General features: G+C 45.6%; 1 protein-coding gene across 2 annotated transcripts in view; it reads left to right on the forward strand.

Moving 5' to 3' along the window:
- RASL10B (RAS like family 10 member B) overlaps positions 1 to 20,651 on the forward strand; it is an 865,262-nt gene that overhangs the window by 170,228 nt on the left and 674,383 nt on the right. For both annotated transcript variants that reach the window (XM_078679619.1, XM_078679618.1), the window contains exon 2: positions 16,279 to 16,641. In XM_078679619.1, coding sequence (XP_078535745.1) covers positions 16,426 to 16,641 — 216 coding nt within the window. In that variant the 5' untranslated portion in view covers positions 16,279 to 16,425. The remainder of the gene's footprint in view (positions 1 to 16,278; positions 16,642 to 20,651) is intronic.

The following is a 20,651-nucleotide window of genomic DNA, read 5'->3' on the forward strand; positions in this document are numbered from 1 at the left end:
TCACTAGCCTGGGACTGGGGGTGTTTCAGAGCCACCACTAACTGAGTATCGTCTGCGTAAGAGATGATTTATACTCCAAAGGGGCGGACGACCTCAGCTAGGGGGCTCATACATACGTTAAAAAGCGTAGGGCTCAGGGAGGAGCCCTGTGGGACACCGCAGCTAAGTGGTTTGCTCGAGGAGGTGACATTGCCCTCGAATACTTGAAAAGGCCGGTCTGACAGAAACGACTCAAACCATGTCCTGGCATTAGGCGCTATCCCCAGGTCAGAGAGCCTCCGTAGCAGGGTGTGGTGGTTCACGGTATCAAAGGCGGCACTGAGGTCCAGGAGTATAATGGCCGCAGTGCCCCCTTGATCCGTGATCATCCTAGCTTCCTCTGTCACGGCGAGGAGAGCGGTCTCAGTCCAGTGCATGGGGCGGAACCCAGTCTGTGAGAGGTCTAATAAGTTGTTAGTTTCGAGGAACTCTGTCAGAGTGTTATTAACGTGTTTTTCTGCGATTTTGCTTAACTAGGGTAGTAGGGAGATGGGACGGAAGTTTCCTGGGTTTTCCTGATCGAGGTTTGCTTTTTTTAAGAGGGCTTTGACCATAGCTTGTTTCCAGCTAGGGGGCACAATGCCTTTGGTGAGGGAGGCATTGATCTAATACAGCATAATGGGGAGAATTTGAGGAGAAGCAGTCTGCAGAACATGGGTGGGTGCTGGGTCATTAGGAGAGCCTGATTTGATCTGTGACATGAAGGATTGGAGAGTGGTGGGGTCCATAGGAGGAAGGGTTTCCAAAAGGATTGAGGGTTGGCGGCCTGCATCCCCGTGCTTAGTTGGTGTGGAGGAAGGAGGGGTGAGGGGGAAGGAGGAATAGATGGTATGAATTTTTTTGTGAAAGTACTCGGCCAAAGTGTTACAGCGCGATTGGGCATTGTGGGGGTCTAGGGGGTTTTCTGGGATTTTAATCAGGGTTTTAGCGATTTGGTAGATTTCTTTGGGTTTTGAGGCAGCTGCATTTATTTTATTTCCGAAGAAAGTGGATTGCGCACGTCTTATTTCATTTTTGTATGATAATATGGCCGTCCGATAAGCAGTTTTCCCTGAGGGTGAGTAGTCTAAGCGCCATTTCCTTTCAAGTTTTTTACATTGGCGCTTCATTTGTCGTAGTTCCACAGAGTACCAGGGTGCAGTCATTGGCCTATGTTTGGGTTTAATGTGGTTTAACGGTAGTATTGAATCCAAAGACTGTGTGATCCATCTATTATAATTCTCATTACTAGAGATGGGGTCAGGGTTGCACGGAGGAATGGTGGTTTCCAGGGTAGCCGCCCATTGTGTGTGGCTAAGTTTCGACCAGTAGCGGTCTTTCCGAGGTGCTGCAGGTGGGGGGGGGCAGATTTGGGATGGACAGGGAGATGGGTATCAAGAAGTGGTCTGTCCATGGAAGGGGTAAGGGTGTACCAGCTGAGAGGTTCTTACAGTTGCTAAAGATAGGGTCAAGGAGATGACCCCTGGAGTGGGTGGGTTTTAGTACTAGTTGCGAAAGTTGTAGTGCCTCGAGACTAGCAGTTAGTTATGTTGCTGCCTGATCCAAGGGGTTGTCAAGATGAATATTTAGATCCCCTAAGATGGTGTAGTGAGGGAGGCTACAGGCTCTATTAGCTATGGAGGATGGCATACTGTCGAGGAATTGGCCCAAGTTCCCCGGCGGGCGGTATATAAGAGTACCAGAAAAAGTGAGGGTGGGTGAAAAGTCTAGGGAGAAGGAGAGGCTTTAGCAGTTGGCTATCGGGTTGGGGAAGCTGCGGCAGCAATAGCATTTTTATATATGATTGCTAATCCTCCGCCTCTTCCGGTTGACCGATCTTCGCGGAGGATGAGGTATCCACCGGGTAATGCTTGTATAACATCAGGGTCAGACAAGGGATGGAGCCAAGTTTCAGTGAGAAACAGTGCGTCAGGTTTGAGATCGTCTAAAAGTAGCGCGATCTCTACGGAGTGACCTACAGTTTATCCGGAACATGTTGCGTTGAGTTTCAGGAGGGATGGTGTCTGGTAGGCGCAGTGTGTGCAGGAGAAACGTTTCCCAGCCGGGTTCCAACTGGAGAGGTAGGGTGTAAGTACCTTTCCTCTCAGTTCAAGAAGTGAACTGGAGCTCTATTTGATGGGCTTGGGGTTGGGACGAGCAGGGGTAGTGGCCCCTGGTTCCGGACGGGCACACCCACTGCGCGAGACGTATGGCATTGGTCTTTTATGCGTGCAGCTAGGATCTTGAGTAGGCTCCGCCCTCCTCCCCTCTAGCCCGGACCCCTTCTTGTTTGCGAATGGTTACCACTACCCTTGAGGTGTCGATGAAAAATAAATGTTTTGCCACTGCAATTTGGTCTAAAAAAAAATTCATACATACCACTGCGAATCGGTATTGGGATAGGACGCCCTAAACACACCCCTTCCAAATACCGATTGTAGACTCAAATTGTGATATGATAATAGTTTACCGAATCACAATTTTGCTTTTGTACATTCCAAAAACCTTTTTTGCAGTTGCAAATGTCTAGATTCTGCGAATTTGGCTATTTGCAACCTCAAAAAAAGTTTTGTACATTAGGCTCTATATCACTAAAGTATGATGTGGTAGCGCACTGTCATGTACAGATAGTCAATTTCCCATTGAAATGGCCAAAACCTTTTACACTAACATACAGTTTTGATGATAAAAGTTTATGGTGTATAAACAAATTGGGTTTACCAAACATATTCATCACCAAGTAATGTGTTCTGATTTTTCATCCTATTAAAAGATTATCATCTTACAGAATACAAAAAAATGGTCTTTAGTAACTGCTGAAATATATTTTGAAATCTTTGTACAGTTCACTTATTAGCTATTTAAATGTTGTGTTAGAAAAAAACAGACACTCTAAAGCCTTTCATTTCACACTCTTTGTACAGCATTTCAGACATTTTACTGGAACTCTGCAGTCAGAAAAGAAAAGCAATTGTAAGAAGATGTAAACTGACTTCTGACCTCTGACTCTGGACACAGAGCAAATGTAACAATATATAAACTAGATTTAAAGGCATCTTTATTGCTCTTTCGCTTTCTGAGTTGAACAGCCCACCTCTTATTTATCAGCTGCTACAACAGGAGAGTAGGCCCCAAATATAACTCGCCCTGATAAAATCCAACTTGCCATAGCCAGTGGGTGAGTAGACTTCTAGTAGCCTGACATTGGTTTGGCAAATAAGCTTTATTTTGCACCCGCAGAATGCTCGATTACACTCTCCACGCTCCATTGTGATGCCTTCTGCTCAGCAGATTCTGTGGCACTTGTCACCACAAGGCATGAACAGGACACATTTGTAGGGCAGTGAGTTGTTTGAAGATGGGCATATTTTGCCTTTCCTTTCTACATAATTTACTCAACCCTACCGCATAATTTTGTTTTTTTTAACATAAGATTTTTATTGAAAAGAAAGCAGGGTCATTAAACAATCACATATAATAAGCAGCAGAAGAATCAAGGTACAAAATGGATACATTGGTACATCAGTGCAAAATTCGAGATAAGGGCCCAGCTCTGATCATGGCTAGTTCCACCGTCGGGGAGTCACATAATTCGCCACGGTACCTATTCCAGGGCCCCCATTTCTTATCCCACTTTGCGGGGCAACCTCTAAGTTTGTATACTGTTTTTTCGGCAAGCATACAGCGGTCCATTTCTGCCGTCCAGCCCACCACCAGTGACCTATCAACAGAGCCCCATTTCATAGCTATTGAGCGTTTAGCAAGCAGGAAGCCAAGTTGCCCATTGTAGTTCAAGCTCGTTCAGGTCTGTGGCCCCCCAAATGTTAAGGACACATTCCCTCGGGGACAACGGGACTGGCTTCCCCAGGGAATCTCCCATCTTTCGGACAACCTCCTTCCAGAATTGTTGTATCACTGGATAGTCCCATAGAACGTGGTAAAAGGTGCCCGACAGGCCGCAGCCTCTTAAACACAGGTAGTCAGGACGCCTACCGATTCTAGCCAATAGAGTAGGAGACATGTAGGTCCTGTGAAGTATCTTTAATTGAATCAATCGGAAACTATGATTGATCGCAGACTCTCTAGGGGACATTAGGGCCGTCCGCCAGTCTTCTTCGTCCAGGGGACCTAAGTCTGTCTGCCATTTGTCTCGCAGAGACTGAAAAGTGGTAGGGAAGTTATTACATAGCTTACGGTAGGTGTAGGAGACGGCTTTGAGGGGAGAGGCTCCGAAAGTAGTCTGTCCTCTAAGGGGGCTGTTTCAGGAATGGAGGAGAGATCGGGGACAGCAGAGAGGATAGCATGTCTAATTTGGAGGTAGCGGAACAGTTCAGTTTGTGTCCTACCGCATAATTTGACCATCTCCTGCCACATAATTCCAGTGACCCTGTTTGTAACTTACATTTTATGGCTTTCTATTTGCTGTCTTTATTTGGTTTAGGCTGTCCAGCTTGAGTTCATCCCCCGTTCCCAAAATCTTGTTTTCTGTATTCTTCCACAAACTCGATTTCTATTAATAAGCCTTTAATTCTTGTTATTATCTTATCACAGTTGGTGTGCATTCATAGGCGGAGATCAAATGTCAAGCTCTCTCTTCTGAGGGAGCTTGGTGTTTACTTTTCTCTCTCTGACTTCAAGCTGAGAGAATTTTTGTGACAATCCTGCGGAGTATCCATGTAAGAGGAGAGGGCGTAGGATATTTTTTTCTAGCACACACACAAAAAAAAGAACTGTGCTGATGTTTCAGAATATATCAGAATTAGTACAAATGAAATACTTTTTTGTTATTCTGGATGTGGGGAAACAAATATTTGAATACAATCAAAATGCATCAATACACTAGGTGATGATATTTGCACACATTGTAAAACTGTATTTTGGTGCAAATGTAATTGTCATTTCAATTGAAAATGTTCTGTCTGTACTGGCAGTATGCTACCACACTTTGCAAACTCCACTCTATGCTACTCTACTCCACTCTATTCAATGCTTTTTCATTCTATGCCAAACCACTCCATCTTGTGACTCTCTCCACCACTCTACAAAATGCCACATCACTCCTCTCCACTCTAAGACACTCAACGACATGCCACGGAACTCGACTCTACATCGCTCACCCCATGACTCAACACTCTACTCCACTCCGCTTCACACCACTTACCCCACCCCACTCCACTCCACTCCGTTTCAGTCTAACCCACTCCCCTCCAATCTACCCCGCTCCAATCCATCGCACTCCAGTCTATCCCACTTCACTTCAGTCTACCCCACTCCCCACCTCACTCCCCCATCCCCACCTCACTCGCCCATCCAAATCAACTCCACTCCAATCTACCCCACTTCAGTCTACTCCACTTCAATCTAACCCACTGTAACCAAATCTACTCCGCTGCACTCCAAAGTACCCCACTCCACTCTGATCCTATCTACCCCACTCCACTCTAGTCTACACCATTCCAATCTACTCCTCTCCACCCTACCCCATCAACCTCACTCTACCCCACTCAATCTAACTCAATCAACACCACTCTATCTGAATCTAAGCTACTCCACTCAAATCTTTCCTACTCTATTCCTATCTACACCAATCTACCCCACTCCGCTCCATTCGATGGGCCCCAATCCACCCCACTCCAATCTACTCCATTCCAACCCACTCCACTATAATGTACCCAACTCCACTCCAATCTACCCCAGTATATTCTACCCCACTCTACTCCAAGCTCCCATTCAATCTATCCAACTCCTCTCCACTCTAATCTAACCCACTCCACAACAATCTAACACACTCCAATCCGCCCAGTCTACCCCACTCAACTATAATCTACTGCACTGTACCACACTCCACTCTACCCAGTTCTACCCCACTCCACTCCAGTGTACCACACTCCACTCAGATCTGCTCCACTCCAAACTAATCCACTTCAATCTATCCCACTCCACTTCAATCGACCCCTATCCTATCCCTCTCCACGCCACTCCAATCCATGGCACTCCATAACCCATTCAACACCTGTGTCCCCCACCCCACCCCAGTCTACTCCACTCCATTCCAGTCGACCCTTCTCTAATCCACCCAGTCTACCCACCTCCTCTGAGTGTACCCCACTACAGTCTACCACTCTTCCCCAGTCTATCTCACTCCGCTCCAATAATGACTTCACTCCAATCATGACTTCACCCCAATCATTCAAATCCACCCCTCTCCAATCTACCCCACTCCAATCCACCCAACCTATCCCACTCCACTCTACCCTAATTTACTACACTTCACTCCACCCAATCTAACCCACTCTACTTCACTCAAATCTACACTACTCTAATCGAACCCACTCAACCCAATCCAATCCACTCCACTCCACCCCACTTCCACCCCACCCCACTCTATCCCTCCCACCCCACCCAAATCTACTGCACTCTACTATAATCTTCCACAGTCCATCCTCCCCTACTCCAGTCCACTCCACTCCAAACTACCCACTCCATTCCAATCTAACCCCCTCCATCTATCCAACTCCATCACACTCCAATCTACCGTACCCCACTTCACCTCAAACTACCCTACTGCAATCTGCCCCATCCAATCAGACGCCCTCCCATCTACCCTAATCTACTCCAGTGTAATCTACCCCACTCCAATCAGCCCCACACCACTGTATCCAACTCCACTCCAATCTACTCCAATCTATTATACTCCAGCCTACCCTAATCTACCCTACTCCAATCTACTCCTCCCCACTCCAATCTACTCCTCCCCACTCCTATCTACCCCACTCAACTCCAATCTAACCCACTCCACTCTACTCCACTCCAATATACCTCAATCAACAGCACTTCCCTTCTCCCCAATACACCCTACTCCACTGAAATCTACCCCAATATGTCCCTCTCCATTCTACCCCCAATTTACCCCACTCCAATCTATCCCTATTCAATCTACCCCACCTCCTAAACCAATCTACTTCAATCTACTCCACTGTACCCCAATTTACCCCACTCCAATTTACCACACACCACTGCAGTCTACCCCACTCCATTCACCCTCAATCTAGCTCACTCCAAACTACCCCAGTCTTCCCTCACTCCATTCTACGCTACTGTAATTCATCCAATGTACCCCACTTTAATCTTCCCCACTCCACTCCAATTTACAAGACTCCACTACAATGTACCAGACTCCAATCCAGTGTACCATATTCCACTCCAGTCTACCCCTATCCGCCACACCCCACTCTTCCCCAATATAACCCACTCCACTCTTTTCCAATTTTTCCCACTCTTTCCCAATCTACAGCACTCCACTCTAGTCTATCCATATCCCATTCCATTCTACCCCGGTCTACCCTACTCCTATCTACCCCACTCCAATCTACATGTAATCTACCCCAATCTACACATCTGTAATCTACCCCAGTCTACTACACTCTACACCATTCCACCCCCGTCTACTCCACTCAACGCCAATTCAATCTGCCTCTCTCCAATCTACCACACTAATCTACCCAACTCCCCCACTCAAATCTACCCCACTCCACCAACCTCCAATCTACTCCAATCCCTCCCACTCCATTCTGTCCCACTCTAACCCCGCTCCACTCTACCTCAATCTACCCTATTCCATTCTACCCCAGTCTACCCCACCCCACTCCACAGCCGCCACACTGGTGTACATAACGGCTAAAAACGCATAGGCGAGACCTATTGACTTTGACAATGCTGTTTTACCCCTTTAGCTTAGAGCAGTTTCCCAAACTTTTTAGAATCACAACTCAATCTTTAGATAGAAAAACACTTGTGACCCACAATGCTTTAATGGAGATGAGGTGAGTGTTTTTTAAATGCAACTAATGCATTGTATGGTCGCTCACTGTCATTTACAGACCACATTTTTCATTGCACGCAACTCCTGAGTGTAAATCGGTTTTAGTGACTGTTTATCATTTGTGTATCACCAAGTAAAAGTGACTTGCTTTAGTTTGATCCTATTTAAATCTGTTTTCAGCACACTTCAGAATTACAAAAAAGTACTTTCATTTTTGCTCTCCTAACTGTTCAATGTGTACAATTCATTTACACTTATTTTCATTTTCTTGTGTTATAAGAAATAACATCCGACAGCCTTTCTTTTCACTTGTACCCCATCAAGATTGTTACATATTTCACTTTACTTTTCTTTCTCTGCCTGTAAAGTAAGAGGAGTTTGTAAGCAAAAATCCCCATGTTAAAAATAATGCAGCAAGTTGTCAGAAGACATAGCCTGGCATTTGACTTCTGTCATTAAAGCGTGCAGCAAATGTAACAAGATGAATTCAGAATTTAAACGCATCTTTATTTATTGCTTGGACTTTTGAGACCCACCAAAAATCAGCTCCCGACCATCCCACAGTTTGCGAAACATTGATTTAGAGACTTCTTGATACTTTACTGATTTAGAAATTATCCTTGTTTAATTTTTATGGTCGCTATTTTGTGATAATTGAAACTTTTACTGTAGCTCACATCTGAGAAGAGTGATAAATGTTGGTTTGACTGAGTGCAAAGCTTAATCAGCCTGGGTACATCCCAAGGCTCAACATGCACGGTTAATAGGATGTTTTCTGCCTATGAAATACAGTCATTTGTTTCTTTGAGACACGATCATTTTGTAATTAGTTTTAAAAATCTTTTTGCACTTTTTGTCACCTTACCCTGATGAAATGTTTTTCTACAAAATGTTCCTATAAAGTTTCCAGTAAAGTGCCAAAATGACAAGGTTTATGAAACAATTTGAGTACATGCCAAGGAGTATGGGCTCTGCCTGTGAAGGGTAGTGTTAAATGCGGATGTTGCTACTTTCCGTAGCACTTCTGTTAACAAAATGTGAATTTCCCTATATTTGAAAAATATTTTACTGTTCTTTAACTATTGACTTACAAACTGCCTGGGAACATGGAAACTTTCTGTGGACTGGCTGTGGGCCCGTTTTAACCAGTATTAACCTTAGCCTGGAGTGTCCAACAGAGATCTGAGGAACAAACCCTTATCCGCTTTTCATGTTATCTGCAAAAGATACCTGTGAGAAGTTGGCCTGATGTGTAGTGCTCACTATTCTAGTGATCACTATATATCAGTCCAAACAACCCTTATTGATGATTGGTTGTAAGTCAACCTTATAGACCAGCTATCCTAGTAGCATGGATACGAGCAGTCTAAGGCTAAGACTCTAGAGGGCGTGTTAAGCCAGCTGTTTTACCATCACATTACTCCTTGAACACCCAGTGAAAGGACACCACACAAGTGTTATGAAAATAAACAATGTATTTATTAGAATCACAACAACCCTGTACTCTTTATGAGGACAGGGTGCTAAGCACACAACAAAACTCTTACGAAAATACTTTTAAGTTAGCACGTTACACAAATGCCCGAGGGGCACGAAAAACCATATACGCTAAAAGTGGAATGCGAATTACTAGCAGGTAAGTAACAGTTCTAATAGGCTTTGGAATCGCTAGGACTGGACTAGGGAATCGTTAGATTACTACTAGGAGGCCCAGGGGACTCGGGTGCAGAGTGTGCACTCTCACGCGGGATGCGGGACAAAGTCTATGGAAGCTAGAATTCACAAAGTTAGTGTTCACGGGCGAACCCGACCTGGTAGGGAGAAAATGACAGTGGATCCTGACCCTTGGATAGTGAGGCTATGCTGGGACACCGGAGTGCCGAAGTTACCTAGCCCAGGGGCTGCAGCTGCATAGGTCTGAAAAGACGTCGGGGATCTCGTTGCCGGACCAGGAGCCTGGAAGGAAGAAGTTGCTGGCAGGCGACCAGTGAAGGAAAGTTCGATGGATCCAAGCCTGGATCAAGGAAGAAGAAAACCTGAAAGCAGAGGGGACCAAGTTCTTGAATCACTAGCCAGTGATTAAGTGGGCACCAGGATGGCACCGGGCGAAGTCACCGCAGTCAGGTGAGTGGGCGCTGCTGGGCTCTGCAGTCTCTCGGACCAGGAGGCGTTGTCGGCGACCAGGATGGAGGTGCGAGCTGTCCCACGAAGGATGAAGTCGTTGGCGTCGAAGTTACCCAGGATTGGGCAACAAGCCTTGGCTAATTCAAGCCCACGCGGTGGACTCAAAATGGCGTCTTGAGTGGACCAGGAGGGTCCGGGGTGCTCCTCTTCTGGAAGGGAGCAAGGGCCAGTCTGGAGCAACCAGACCAGCAGCAGAAATGTCGTCGGGCGTCGTCAGGAAGGCCACAAGCCAACGGGCTAGTAGCCAAACAACGCGGTGAGCAGCGGAAAGCAGAAGGGCCCCACGCAGATCGTGGAGATGCTGGGGGGCTGCACTTCGGAGCTGGAGCTGCTCAGAGTCGGGGCTTCTCGGACCCCAAAGCACTCACCAGTAGATTACTCGGCGGGCTTGCTGGAAAGAAGTCGTGCAGTCTTGCAGATGGCCGGTCCCTTGAGGTCTCGTCGCACCCACGGTTCTCAGCTGGGCTGTAGAGGTGGGTAGAGGTCAGAGGTGCCAGGGAAGCCGGTTCTCGTCGAGCTGGGCAGTCGGATTCCGGAGGAAGGACTTACAGCAGACCGCAGTGTTCTTAAGATGGTGCCTGCGGATGCAGGGTGACTACTCCTTAGTCACAAGGGAGAAATCTTAGGAAGAAGTCTTGAGTTCCTTTCGCAGAAAGTAGTTTCAGGATTCAAAGATGATCTGATTTGGAAGGGGGCCAGTCTCTACCTTTATCCTGTAAAAAGGGGCTGGCACGCGACTAAGTCCTGCCCTATGGGTGGGACTAGGAGGGGGGTGGTTACACCCACTTCCTTGGCGGGCTTTTCCCCAGCACAGGGTCTGGAGTGACCCTGGAACTGGTTCAAGCCGGCCTATGCACAGTGAGCACCGGGGTGCTACTTGCAGTCACCTTCCTCTAAAGCCCTGCCTACCTACAATACACAAAACCCTGTCTGGGACGGTGCTGGCACCGCCCCTGGCAGGAAACCCTTTGTCCTTATCTCCTGCTCTGGGAGGACTCCCAGCAGCAGGAGGGCAGACTTGTGTCTCGGTGGCAGCATCCATTTTGTGGATGCTAAGGCTCTGTCTGACTTTTAACCGGGTTATAGGTTACAGGCATGTCGTGTCCCTCTAGAAGGGTGGAATGCTAACCCCGTCGCCAGAATTGGCGAGGGGTTAGTATTCCAATTCGTATGACACCTTACTCGACATGTTTTGATAAAGCGATACCAGAGTTGGCACCTAACCGCGAGGATTATAATGCACTTAAGAGTATATGGTATGCGATATCAAGGAAACGGCTAAGGGATGGATCCCGAAAGCCGCAGACAGGCTCAGCTCATGCCAGAGCACTATCTCACACGATTCCAAGCACTCTGCCTTCAGGATTGTTAAGGCCTGCCATAGGAGTGACTGATAGGAGACCTGTGTGTCCATTTTAGGGTTAGATATAGGTATACTATATCTAAAGCAAAGGGTGAGTACACCACCTTGCCCCAGCTGTCGTGCAGCCAGTTGTGTCAGTTTTAGTTAGTCAATCCAGGGGTGGCACAATACATGCTTCAGCCCCTGGGAGACTTCTGGGTGCACCTCAGCCCTGGGTACAGGGACTTGGAGAGGGCCCAGTGCCAATTCAGTACCTGAGTACAATTTGGATAGAGAGAACAGCTAGGCTGTGGGTCTGATTAGCAGGCCCACAGCCAGGGAAAGTCGTAAACCAGTGCAGCAAAAAGCAAAAAATCTGGGTGATCATAGGATTGCAGACCCTACTCTCCTACATGACCCCCCCCCAAACTTTGGGACAATAAGCTAACCTCGACCAGGTGAGTCTTCTTGCTCTAAGTGGAAATACCTGGAGAGCCCATCAGCATTGCTGTGATCAGTCCTCGGTCTATGCTCCACTGTAAAATCCATCCCCTGTAGGGAAATGGACCACCTAAGCAGTTTGGGGTTTTCACCCTTCATCTGATTTAGCCACAAGAGGGGCTTATGGTCTGTCTGAATGGTGAAGTGAGTGCCAAACAAGTAGGCCCTCAGCTTCTTCAGGGCCCAGACCACAGCAAAGGCCTCCCTCTCAATAGCTGACCAATTTTTCTCTCTGGGTGTCAACCTCCTACTAATGAAAGCAATAGGCTGATCATTACCATCAAAATTCAGTTGAGACAGAACAGCTCCCACACCCAACTCAGAAGCATCTGTTTGGACAATGAATGGCTTGGAGTAATCTGGACTCTTGAGGATAGGTGCTGTGCACATGGCCTGCTTTAGGTCATTGAATGCTTTCTGACAGCTTGCTGTCCACTGAACTTTCTTTGGCATCTTTTTGCTTGTCAGGTCATTAAGGGGGGTCACTATGGACCCATAATTTCTGACAAACTTCCTATAGTACCCAGTCAGGCCCAAGAAAGCTCGAACCTGAGTCTGGGTGATTGGAGGAGTCCAGTCCTTGATGGCCTGTATCTTACTCTCCAGTGGCTGAACCTGGCCTCCACCTACAAGGTGGCCCAGGTATACAACCTGTGACTGCCCTATCTGGCACTTGGTGGCCTTGATAGTGAGGCCTGCCTTTTGCAGGGCCTCTAACACTTTCCTCAGGTGGACCAGGTGATCCTCCCAGGTGGAGCTAAAGACAGCAATATCGTCAAGATAAGCTGCACAGAAGTCATCCAGCCCAGTGAGGACTTGATTCACCAACCTTTGGAAGGTGGCAGGTGCATTTTTCAGTCCAAAGGGCATTACCACAAATTGATAATGCCCTCCAGGGGTAGAAAATGCTGTCTTAGGTTTGGCTTCCTCAGCTAACCTGATTTGCCAATACCCAGCTGTCAAATCAAATGTGCTTAAGAAGTTGGCAGAAGCCAATCTATCTATAAGCTCATCTGCTCTTGGTATTGGGTGGGCATCAGTCTTAGTGACTGCATTGAGGCCTCTGTAGTCTACGCAAAACCTCATCTCTCTCTTACCACCCTGGGTGTGAGGCTTTGGTACTAGAACTACTGGGCTAGCCCAAGGGCTATCTGAGGGCTCAATGACTCCCAGTTCCAACATTTTCTGCACTTCAGTTTTGATGCAGTCTCTAACATGATCAGGCTGCCTGTAGATTTTACTCTTGACAGGCAGACTGTCTCCAGTGTCAACATCATGGGTACACCAATCAGTTTGGCTGGGTGTCAGAGAGAACATATGTCGAAAGGATTGCAGAACTTGCCTGCAATCCTGTTGCTGATGTTCAGTGAGGCTGCCACAAAAGACAACACCATCAACTGACCCATCATCAGGATTCTGAGTGAGCAGGTCTGGGAGAGGGTCACTCTCTTCCTCCTGTCCCTCATCTGTGGCCATGAGCAAGCTCATGTCCTTCCTGTCAACATATGCCTTGAGCCTGTTAACATGGAGCACTCTGAGAGGGCTCCTGGGAGTTCCAAGGTCCACCAAGTAGGTAACCTCTCCCTTTTGCTCAATGATGGTGTGGGGCCCAGACCATTTGTCTTTCAGAGCTGCTGGGGCCACTGGCTCCAGCACCCACACCTTCTGTCCTGGCTGGTACACAGTCAGTACAGCCTTTTGGTCATGCCAAGCTTTTTGAAGTTCCTGGCTGGCCTCAAGGTTTTTAGATGCCTTCTCCATATACTCAGCCATCCTGGAGCGGAGACCAAGTACATAGTCCACTATGTTGGTTGCAGGCTTTTTGAGAGGTCTCTCCCATCCTTCCTTCACCAAACACAGGGGTCCTCTTACAGGATGCCCATACAGAAGCTCAAAAGGGCTGTAGCCAACCCCCTTCTGTGGGACCTCTCTGTAAGCAAACAAGAGGCAGGGGATCAGGACATCCCATCTTCTCCTAAGAGGTTCAGGTAGTCCATGAATCATCCCTTTCAGGGTCCTGTTGAATCTCTCAACAAGCCCATTGCATTGTGGATGATAGGGTGTGGTGAACTTGTAGTTCACACCACACTCTTTCCACATGGCAGTCAGATATCCTGACATGAAGTTTGTACCTCTGTCAGAAACGACCTCCTTAGGGAAACCCACTCTGGAGAACACTCCAACTAGGGCTCTTGCCACTACAGGGGCTGTAGTGGTCCTAAGGGGAATAGCCTCAGGATACCTGGTGGCATGGTCCACCACCACCAGTATAAACTTGTGTCCTGATGCTGTCTGGGGTTCCATTGGACCAACAATGTCAATCCCCACTCTTTCAAAGGGAACCCCCACCACAGGTAGTGGTATGAGGGGGGCCTTTGTTGTGCCACCTGACTTACCACTGGCTTGGCAAGTGACACATGAGCGACAAAACTCCTTGGTATTCTCATTCATATGGGGCCAGTGAAAGTGTGAGACAAGCCTGTCCCAAGTCTTTGTCTGACCTAAATGACCTGCAAGGGGAATCTCATGGGCCAAGGTGAGAAGGAAACCTCTCAGAGACAAGGGGATGACATCCAGAAATGGATGGCTGCTCTGGAGAGGGCCTGCACTGTGCAGAACATTCCCCAGAGTCAGTGGGCAGCTATACTGTGGCTCTCCTTTGATGGTAAAGGTAGAGATAAGCTCCTCACTACAAGAGTGGAGGATGCTAACAATTACCAGGTCCTGAAGAATACACTGGTTGATGGGTTTGGTTTAACCACTGAGCAGTACAGGTTGCTGTTCAGAGACACCCAGAAAACTCAGTCTCAGGACTGGTCTGATTTTGTGGATTGTGCCACTAAGGCTTTGGAGGGCTGGTTGCTGGGTAGCAAGGTTACAGATTACACAGGATTGTATAATCTAATGATGAGAGAACAAATTTTGAACAATTGTCAGAACCAGTTGCTGCACCAGCACCTTGTTGATTCAGATCTGACCTCTCCCCAAGAATTGGGAAAGAAGGCAGACAAATGGGTCAGGACAAGGATCAAGCAGAACCAGAACCAGAACCAGGGTGGTCAGAAGAAAGCAGACCAGAAGGGTAATGTTAAGAATGAGCAAAATGACCAGAAGTCTTCACCAGGTCCCCAACAAACCAAAGAGGGTGGGGGTCAGGCTTCCCAGAAAAAGAAGACTCAAGAAGGCCAGTCAAAAAGGTGGTGCCAGTACTGCAAAAGTAAATCTCACTGGTTTAGTGAGTGCACCAAAAGAGGAGGAGGACAAACTCCTGCCACTACAGCTCCTAAAGCAACTGCACCCCCTAGTACAGTCAGTAGTGGTAGTGTCACTCCCAAGGCATTAGTTGGGTTAACCTTGGGTACTGAGGGGTCTGACAACTTAGTTGGCACACTCACTCAGGCTGTCCTTGTCTGTACAGGGGATATGGATATGTCCCCTGAAATAAGTCCCAATACTTTGGGCAAATACAGGCAGACACCTTTGATTAATGGCAAAATGGCTCAGGCCTATAGGGACACTTGTGCCAGTGTCACCATGGTGACACCTAACTTTGTGGACCCTGGACAGATCATGCCAGGTACTGATTTCCTGGTGACCAATGCCAGCAATGTCACTACTAGTCATAGTGTGGCAATTGTGGCTTTCTCCTGGGGTGGAGTGAAGGGACAAAAGAAAGTTGTAGTCAGTTCAGACCTCCCAGTTGATTGTTTGTTGGGCAATGATTTGGAGTCATCACAATGGTCAGAAGTGGAGCAGAGGACTCACATGGAGATGTTAGGCTTGCCAGCACATGTGCTTGCTGTGACTAGGTCACAGGCCAGAAAATGCCCCACTGAACAGGTGCTGGATCCTGAAATTATGGACCAGACACCCACAATACCTTTGCACAAAATTGTAATCCTGAAAACCTTGCATGGTTTCCGGCTTTACTGGACCTATGTTGGAAACTTCTGTCCTAAATTAAGGTCTATAGTGAGAAATATGAGATGCATTGGTTAATCGCAGGCAAAAGCCTAATTGAACACATTTCGTGGTTCGCCCTTCCTTTTAATTATGATGCCAAGCTTATCTACTAGCCTTCACCCACTCACTTCTTGATAAATTTGAAACTCATTGCTATGTAGTGACAAGGAGAGATTTTAGTCACACCAGTTATTTCAGTACCACACGCCATTGCATTTTGGTAAATGTAGTCCTTTTAATTTTAACGTTAGCTTGCCTTGCAATATGAGAACACTGTTAGGATATAGGCATTAGAAGAAAGTTAGACGTTTATACTGGGTATTGTGTGTGCATATTGTCCCGCTTATCGTTGTTCTCTCTTGTTGGGCTGCCCTTCCCTGTTTCCCCATTAGGGTCAGAAGTATGATGTTTCATATGGTCATTGACACCTTTTTTTTCCGTCTTCCAGGATCAGACCGCCTCCCTAAAGGCCACGAGGACATGCTTCCAGACTGTGGCTGAACCCGCAGCCGCCGGAATATGCAGTTCAGGGCCCCACCTGCCAGCGCACACGCAGTGGACTGTGTCAGAGGGCCGGCTGCCACGGCAGGGAGGCATGGTGACAACTTTCAAGATCGCCGTGCTTGGGGCGCAAGGGGTCGGAAAGAGCGCCATCGTCCGTCAGTTCCTTTACAACGAGTTCAGCGAGGTGTGCGTGTCCACAAAGGCACGGCGCGTCTACCTGCCGGCCGTGGTCATGAACGGCCACGTCCACGACCTGCAGATCATGGACTTTCCATCCATAGCCTCCTACCCAGTTAACACGTTGCAGGTAAGTCCTTGTTTGTCCTAACTTCCAAAGCGAGGAAACACGCAATTTACCTACATGAGACTCTGGATATTCCTATCAGACTAGTGCCTCAGAAAGGACAAATGCACTGACTTCTCTGGTAGTCTCTAAATTTCCCTACAGGGTATTCAATCTGTGGCAAAATAGGTGGGGTAGTGTGAGATGCTAAACCACTTAGCCATGTGTCTTTAGTGTTACAGCTTTGGTGGCAAGTGCTAAACTCTGCCTAGTAGAATCTGGAAACGTTTATTTTCCCACAAGGAAGGTGCGGGGCAGCAGTAGTCCAAGATTCGAAACTTAGTTTGCATCTTTTGAGGAAGGTCACAGACTGGGATCATGCACTCAATTTTTAGGTAATTTTTGAAGTAGTTATTTGTGATATCAACGGTTCACTAATGCTTAATGTCCTAACTTTGACAAATTGCTTCAAGCTCACCCCATTATATCTACTCTGTCAATGCACTACCAACACTTTAACACCAATAGGAATATGTGCCTTTCGGGAACCCGACATTTCTAATAAAGACTTCTCCAACCAGTAGCTCATAAGCTACTGGTAGCTTTCCAGCTACCAAGCATCTCTCCTGTGTTGTAGTCCACCTTACTAAATTAGAAGCTTTTGCATGGCTGAATTAATATAAGTATAGTAAAATTGAGTGCATAAAAATGAACATGGGTGTAATGTCAAAACTCCTAAGCAACGTTTGGAGGCAAATGGGTACATCTCCAAATATATATATTAAATGCTGATATTTGAGTGATATATCATGTGGTATTGGGGAGACATATAACTAATGTTTTACCATGGTGACTGGGGCATTGCAGCCATAGCTATTATGTGTTAATCATGTAGAGGCATTCAAAATTGACACAGCTTTTTTTGCATTTAATGCTGGTAACCCTGTCTGATGCCCAGAAGTAATCACAGCTGTTAATCTTATACATGGTGGCCAGTAATGTAGTCTTGAACTAATTTGTCACTATTACAAGATTAATAATGTTAGTAGCTCCAGATGATTTTCATCTAACGTAAGTAGCTCTTGCTAGTAAAATGGTTGGAGACCCCTGCACTAATATGACTTATATGGAGCCATCCATGGAAATAACACAGAACGTGTAGATAGCATGTATGGTCAGGAAGTACTCTTTAAGAAAACAAATGTAGCAAAAGAACTCAAGGCTAGCACAGGTAAACACGCCCATGCTCTGCTCTAGTGCTGCCTTGGAAGGATTCAAGACTGGAACCCCTTAGAAGTACCCTGCAGTAGTACATCCTACCAAGAGCCCATTGGATTGCTCATTGAGTTAAGGTCACAACTTTGAATCCCGGCAAGACTGACTTCTGTGGATGGTAAATTAAAGGCCACTAAGGGCCATATGTAGGTAAATGGCATTTACCGATTTGTAAATACCGAATTTTACCGATTCGGTATTTACAAATCGGTAAATGCTATGTAAGTATTTTTACCGAAATACTTACCGAATCGGTAACATCGGTAACCGATTTTACAAGGGGGACAGGGTGTCACTTTGACACCCTGTTGCACCCCGAATTCAGGCTTGTGTGCCATGAGACACACATACATGCCCTTAGGGCATGTAGGTGTGCCACATGGCACAGGTGTACATGCACAGATGTGCATGTACACAGGAATTCGTTATTTACCATCAAATAGAATTTGATGGTAAATAACGAATTATTAAGGGCCTGTGGCACTGTTTTCAGTGCCACCTACATCCCATATTACCGAATCTGTAAATTTACCGATTCAGTAATTTACAGAATCGGTAAATTTACAGATTCAGTAATATTTTGGCCCCCTACATCTGAAACTCCAAATACCGGTCGGTAACGGCCGAAATCGGCCGTTACCGACCGGTATTTGGCCACCTACATATGGCCCTAAATTGGGTAAATAGTAAACTTGTTATTTACAGCACTTATGAAGGGCTGAATAAAAACAAGTTATTATTATCACCAAGAGGTGACACCTAGCAGTAGGAAGAGAATTTGGAAACCGCACAAAATGCTATACATACAATTTATGCAGAAAACATACCATTAACATATAAAGTAGGTTTGTTACTACAAAGTTAAATGAAACCGAAAAAATACACTATTTTGTTAAGAGATATCTTTAATGAACTTGCAGATCACTTTGATGAGGTTTAAGTGACCATTGTTTAGGAGACCTGTCATAGTTGGTAGTTAGTAAAGACCCCGAAAGAGCAATGATTTATGAAGGGTAGATTGTAGAATTACTATTTGCACAAGAATAAACCACACAAAAAGTTATTCATATTTACACATCAGTTTCATTTTAACAGTTCAGAATTTTTAGGTAGTATTCTTTATTGTTTGATAAAACATAACATACAGTAGTAAAATACAGACTTTGATTGATACGTCTATTGCATAACATTCCAAGAGCTAAACAGAAACCAAGGCAGCAGCCAGTTTATAACAGTAGCTAAATCTTGTTACTCATCGTTGCCTGGTATAAAGAAATTGCTAGGATGTGAATAATAAGACATCACATATTCCTGTTACTCAAGCACTAACTTTTAAAATCTCCTTAAAATGGTAAGGTAAAAATATAACTGTTGGGCTATTTATTTCATTGGAAGCTCTTTAGTATCACAGTAAAACTGCTGACCTAACTAATATATTTCAGAGAAATTCATCTGTTAGATAAGCCAACTATTAACATAAACATAAATTAAACTCAATGTGTTTTTATACATAACCAGTATAACATTTGTTTTTTACTCTGTGAGTCACAGCATTGAGGTAATTGCAATACTACCAAATAATAATCTGAATTTGAAAACGTTTTTTTGACCTTTGTTAGTAAATTAAGTCCATCCATGTAATATTTTCTTGAGAAGATATTTGTTCCATATCCACTATGATTTTTAAGTGTAAAAAACAATTGTGAGCATAGAATGATTATTTTGTTTGAAGTTTCAAAAAGGTCTTGATTTCATAGATCATAATATTATCTAATTCCTGCCCAGTAGTAATCTGAATCTAGCTCGACTAGCATAATCTATTTAGCCATGTTTTTAGATTCATAGAAAAATTGTCAGATTGTGTTTGACCTTGTTCTGGCATAACTCCAATGCCAATCTCATATTTTAAAAAGCCTAGATCTGCGTTAAAACATTTGTATACATACACCAATTATTGTTGAGCAGCTTAAAAAGACAGCCCCATAAGGCTGGATTCCTATTGAATTTTGGCCTGGGAAGTACCATGACATTGTTTATTATAGATGAAGAACATCCAGTTTTGCAGTTATTTGCGCCATTAATGCATGACCCCATAAAGTGACATGGCATTAACCTTCACTTCAAACACATTGGTGCTACAACTGCACGGCTACCATACCAATAGTTAATTCTGCCAAGGCCAGCAACAACTGGAATACATTTAGACAATGATGGAAAGAGGATTCCTCCAGCTCATGCTAAAATGTATGAAAATCCAAGATAATGGTATACACTTAGTCTTTTCAAGAGTTGGCAATTGACCAAATAAACTTAAGTTTAGTGGAGATGGAAAAATGTCATAATTATTGTTAGCTATGAGTTTATTGGCTAAGCTGAATAAATCTACTCTGTTTAATAATTTCTGCAAATTTATGGGGTTGAGTCAAAGCAAGAAAGATGATCATCATATGCTCAAACAACTAATTCAACTACCACCCATTTCTGGAAATTGATAGGTGTGAGGGAGACCCGACCCCGCACGTAATCCCATAAGTGAACATAAGGAAAGCCACCCCATACAAACACTGAGTGGATCCCTTACCTCCTTTGCGGCGATGAAGATTTAAAGGGACCCTCACGGCTAACAACCGACTCTCCCCTCCTCTCGCAGAATGCCGGAAGTGACCCGGATGTGGTCCGTTGTTGCGAAGGCGGGACCCACCCCCTTAGCAGCCAATCAGGAGCCAGGATGAAAGGTAAGGATGCGCAGAAAATGGAAG

This window comes from Lissotriton helveticus, chromosome 3_1 (assembly GCF_964261635.1).
Source record: "Lissotriton helveticus chromosome 3_1, aLisHel1.1, whole genome shotgun sequence".
Taxonomy (NCBI): Eukaryota; Metazoa; Chordata; class Amphibia; order Caudata; family Salamandridae; genus Lissotriton; species Lissotriton helveticus.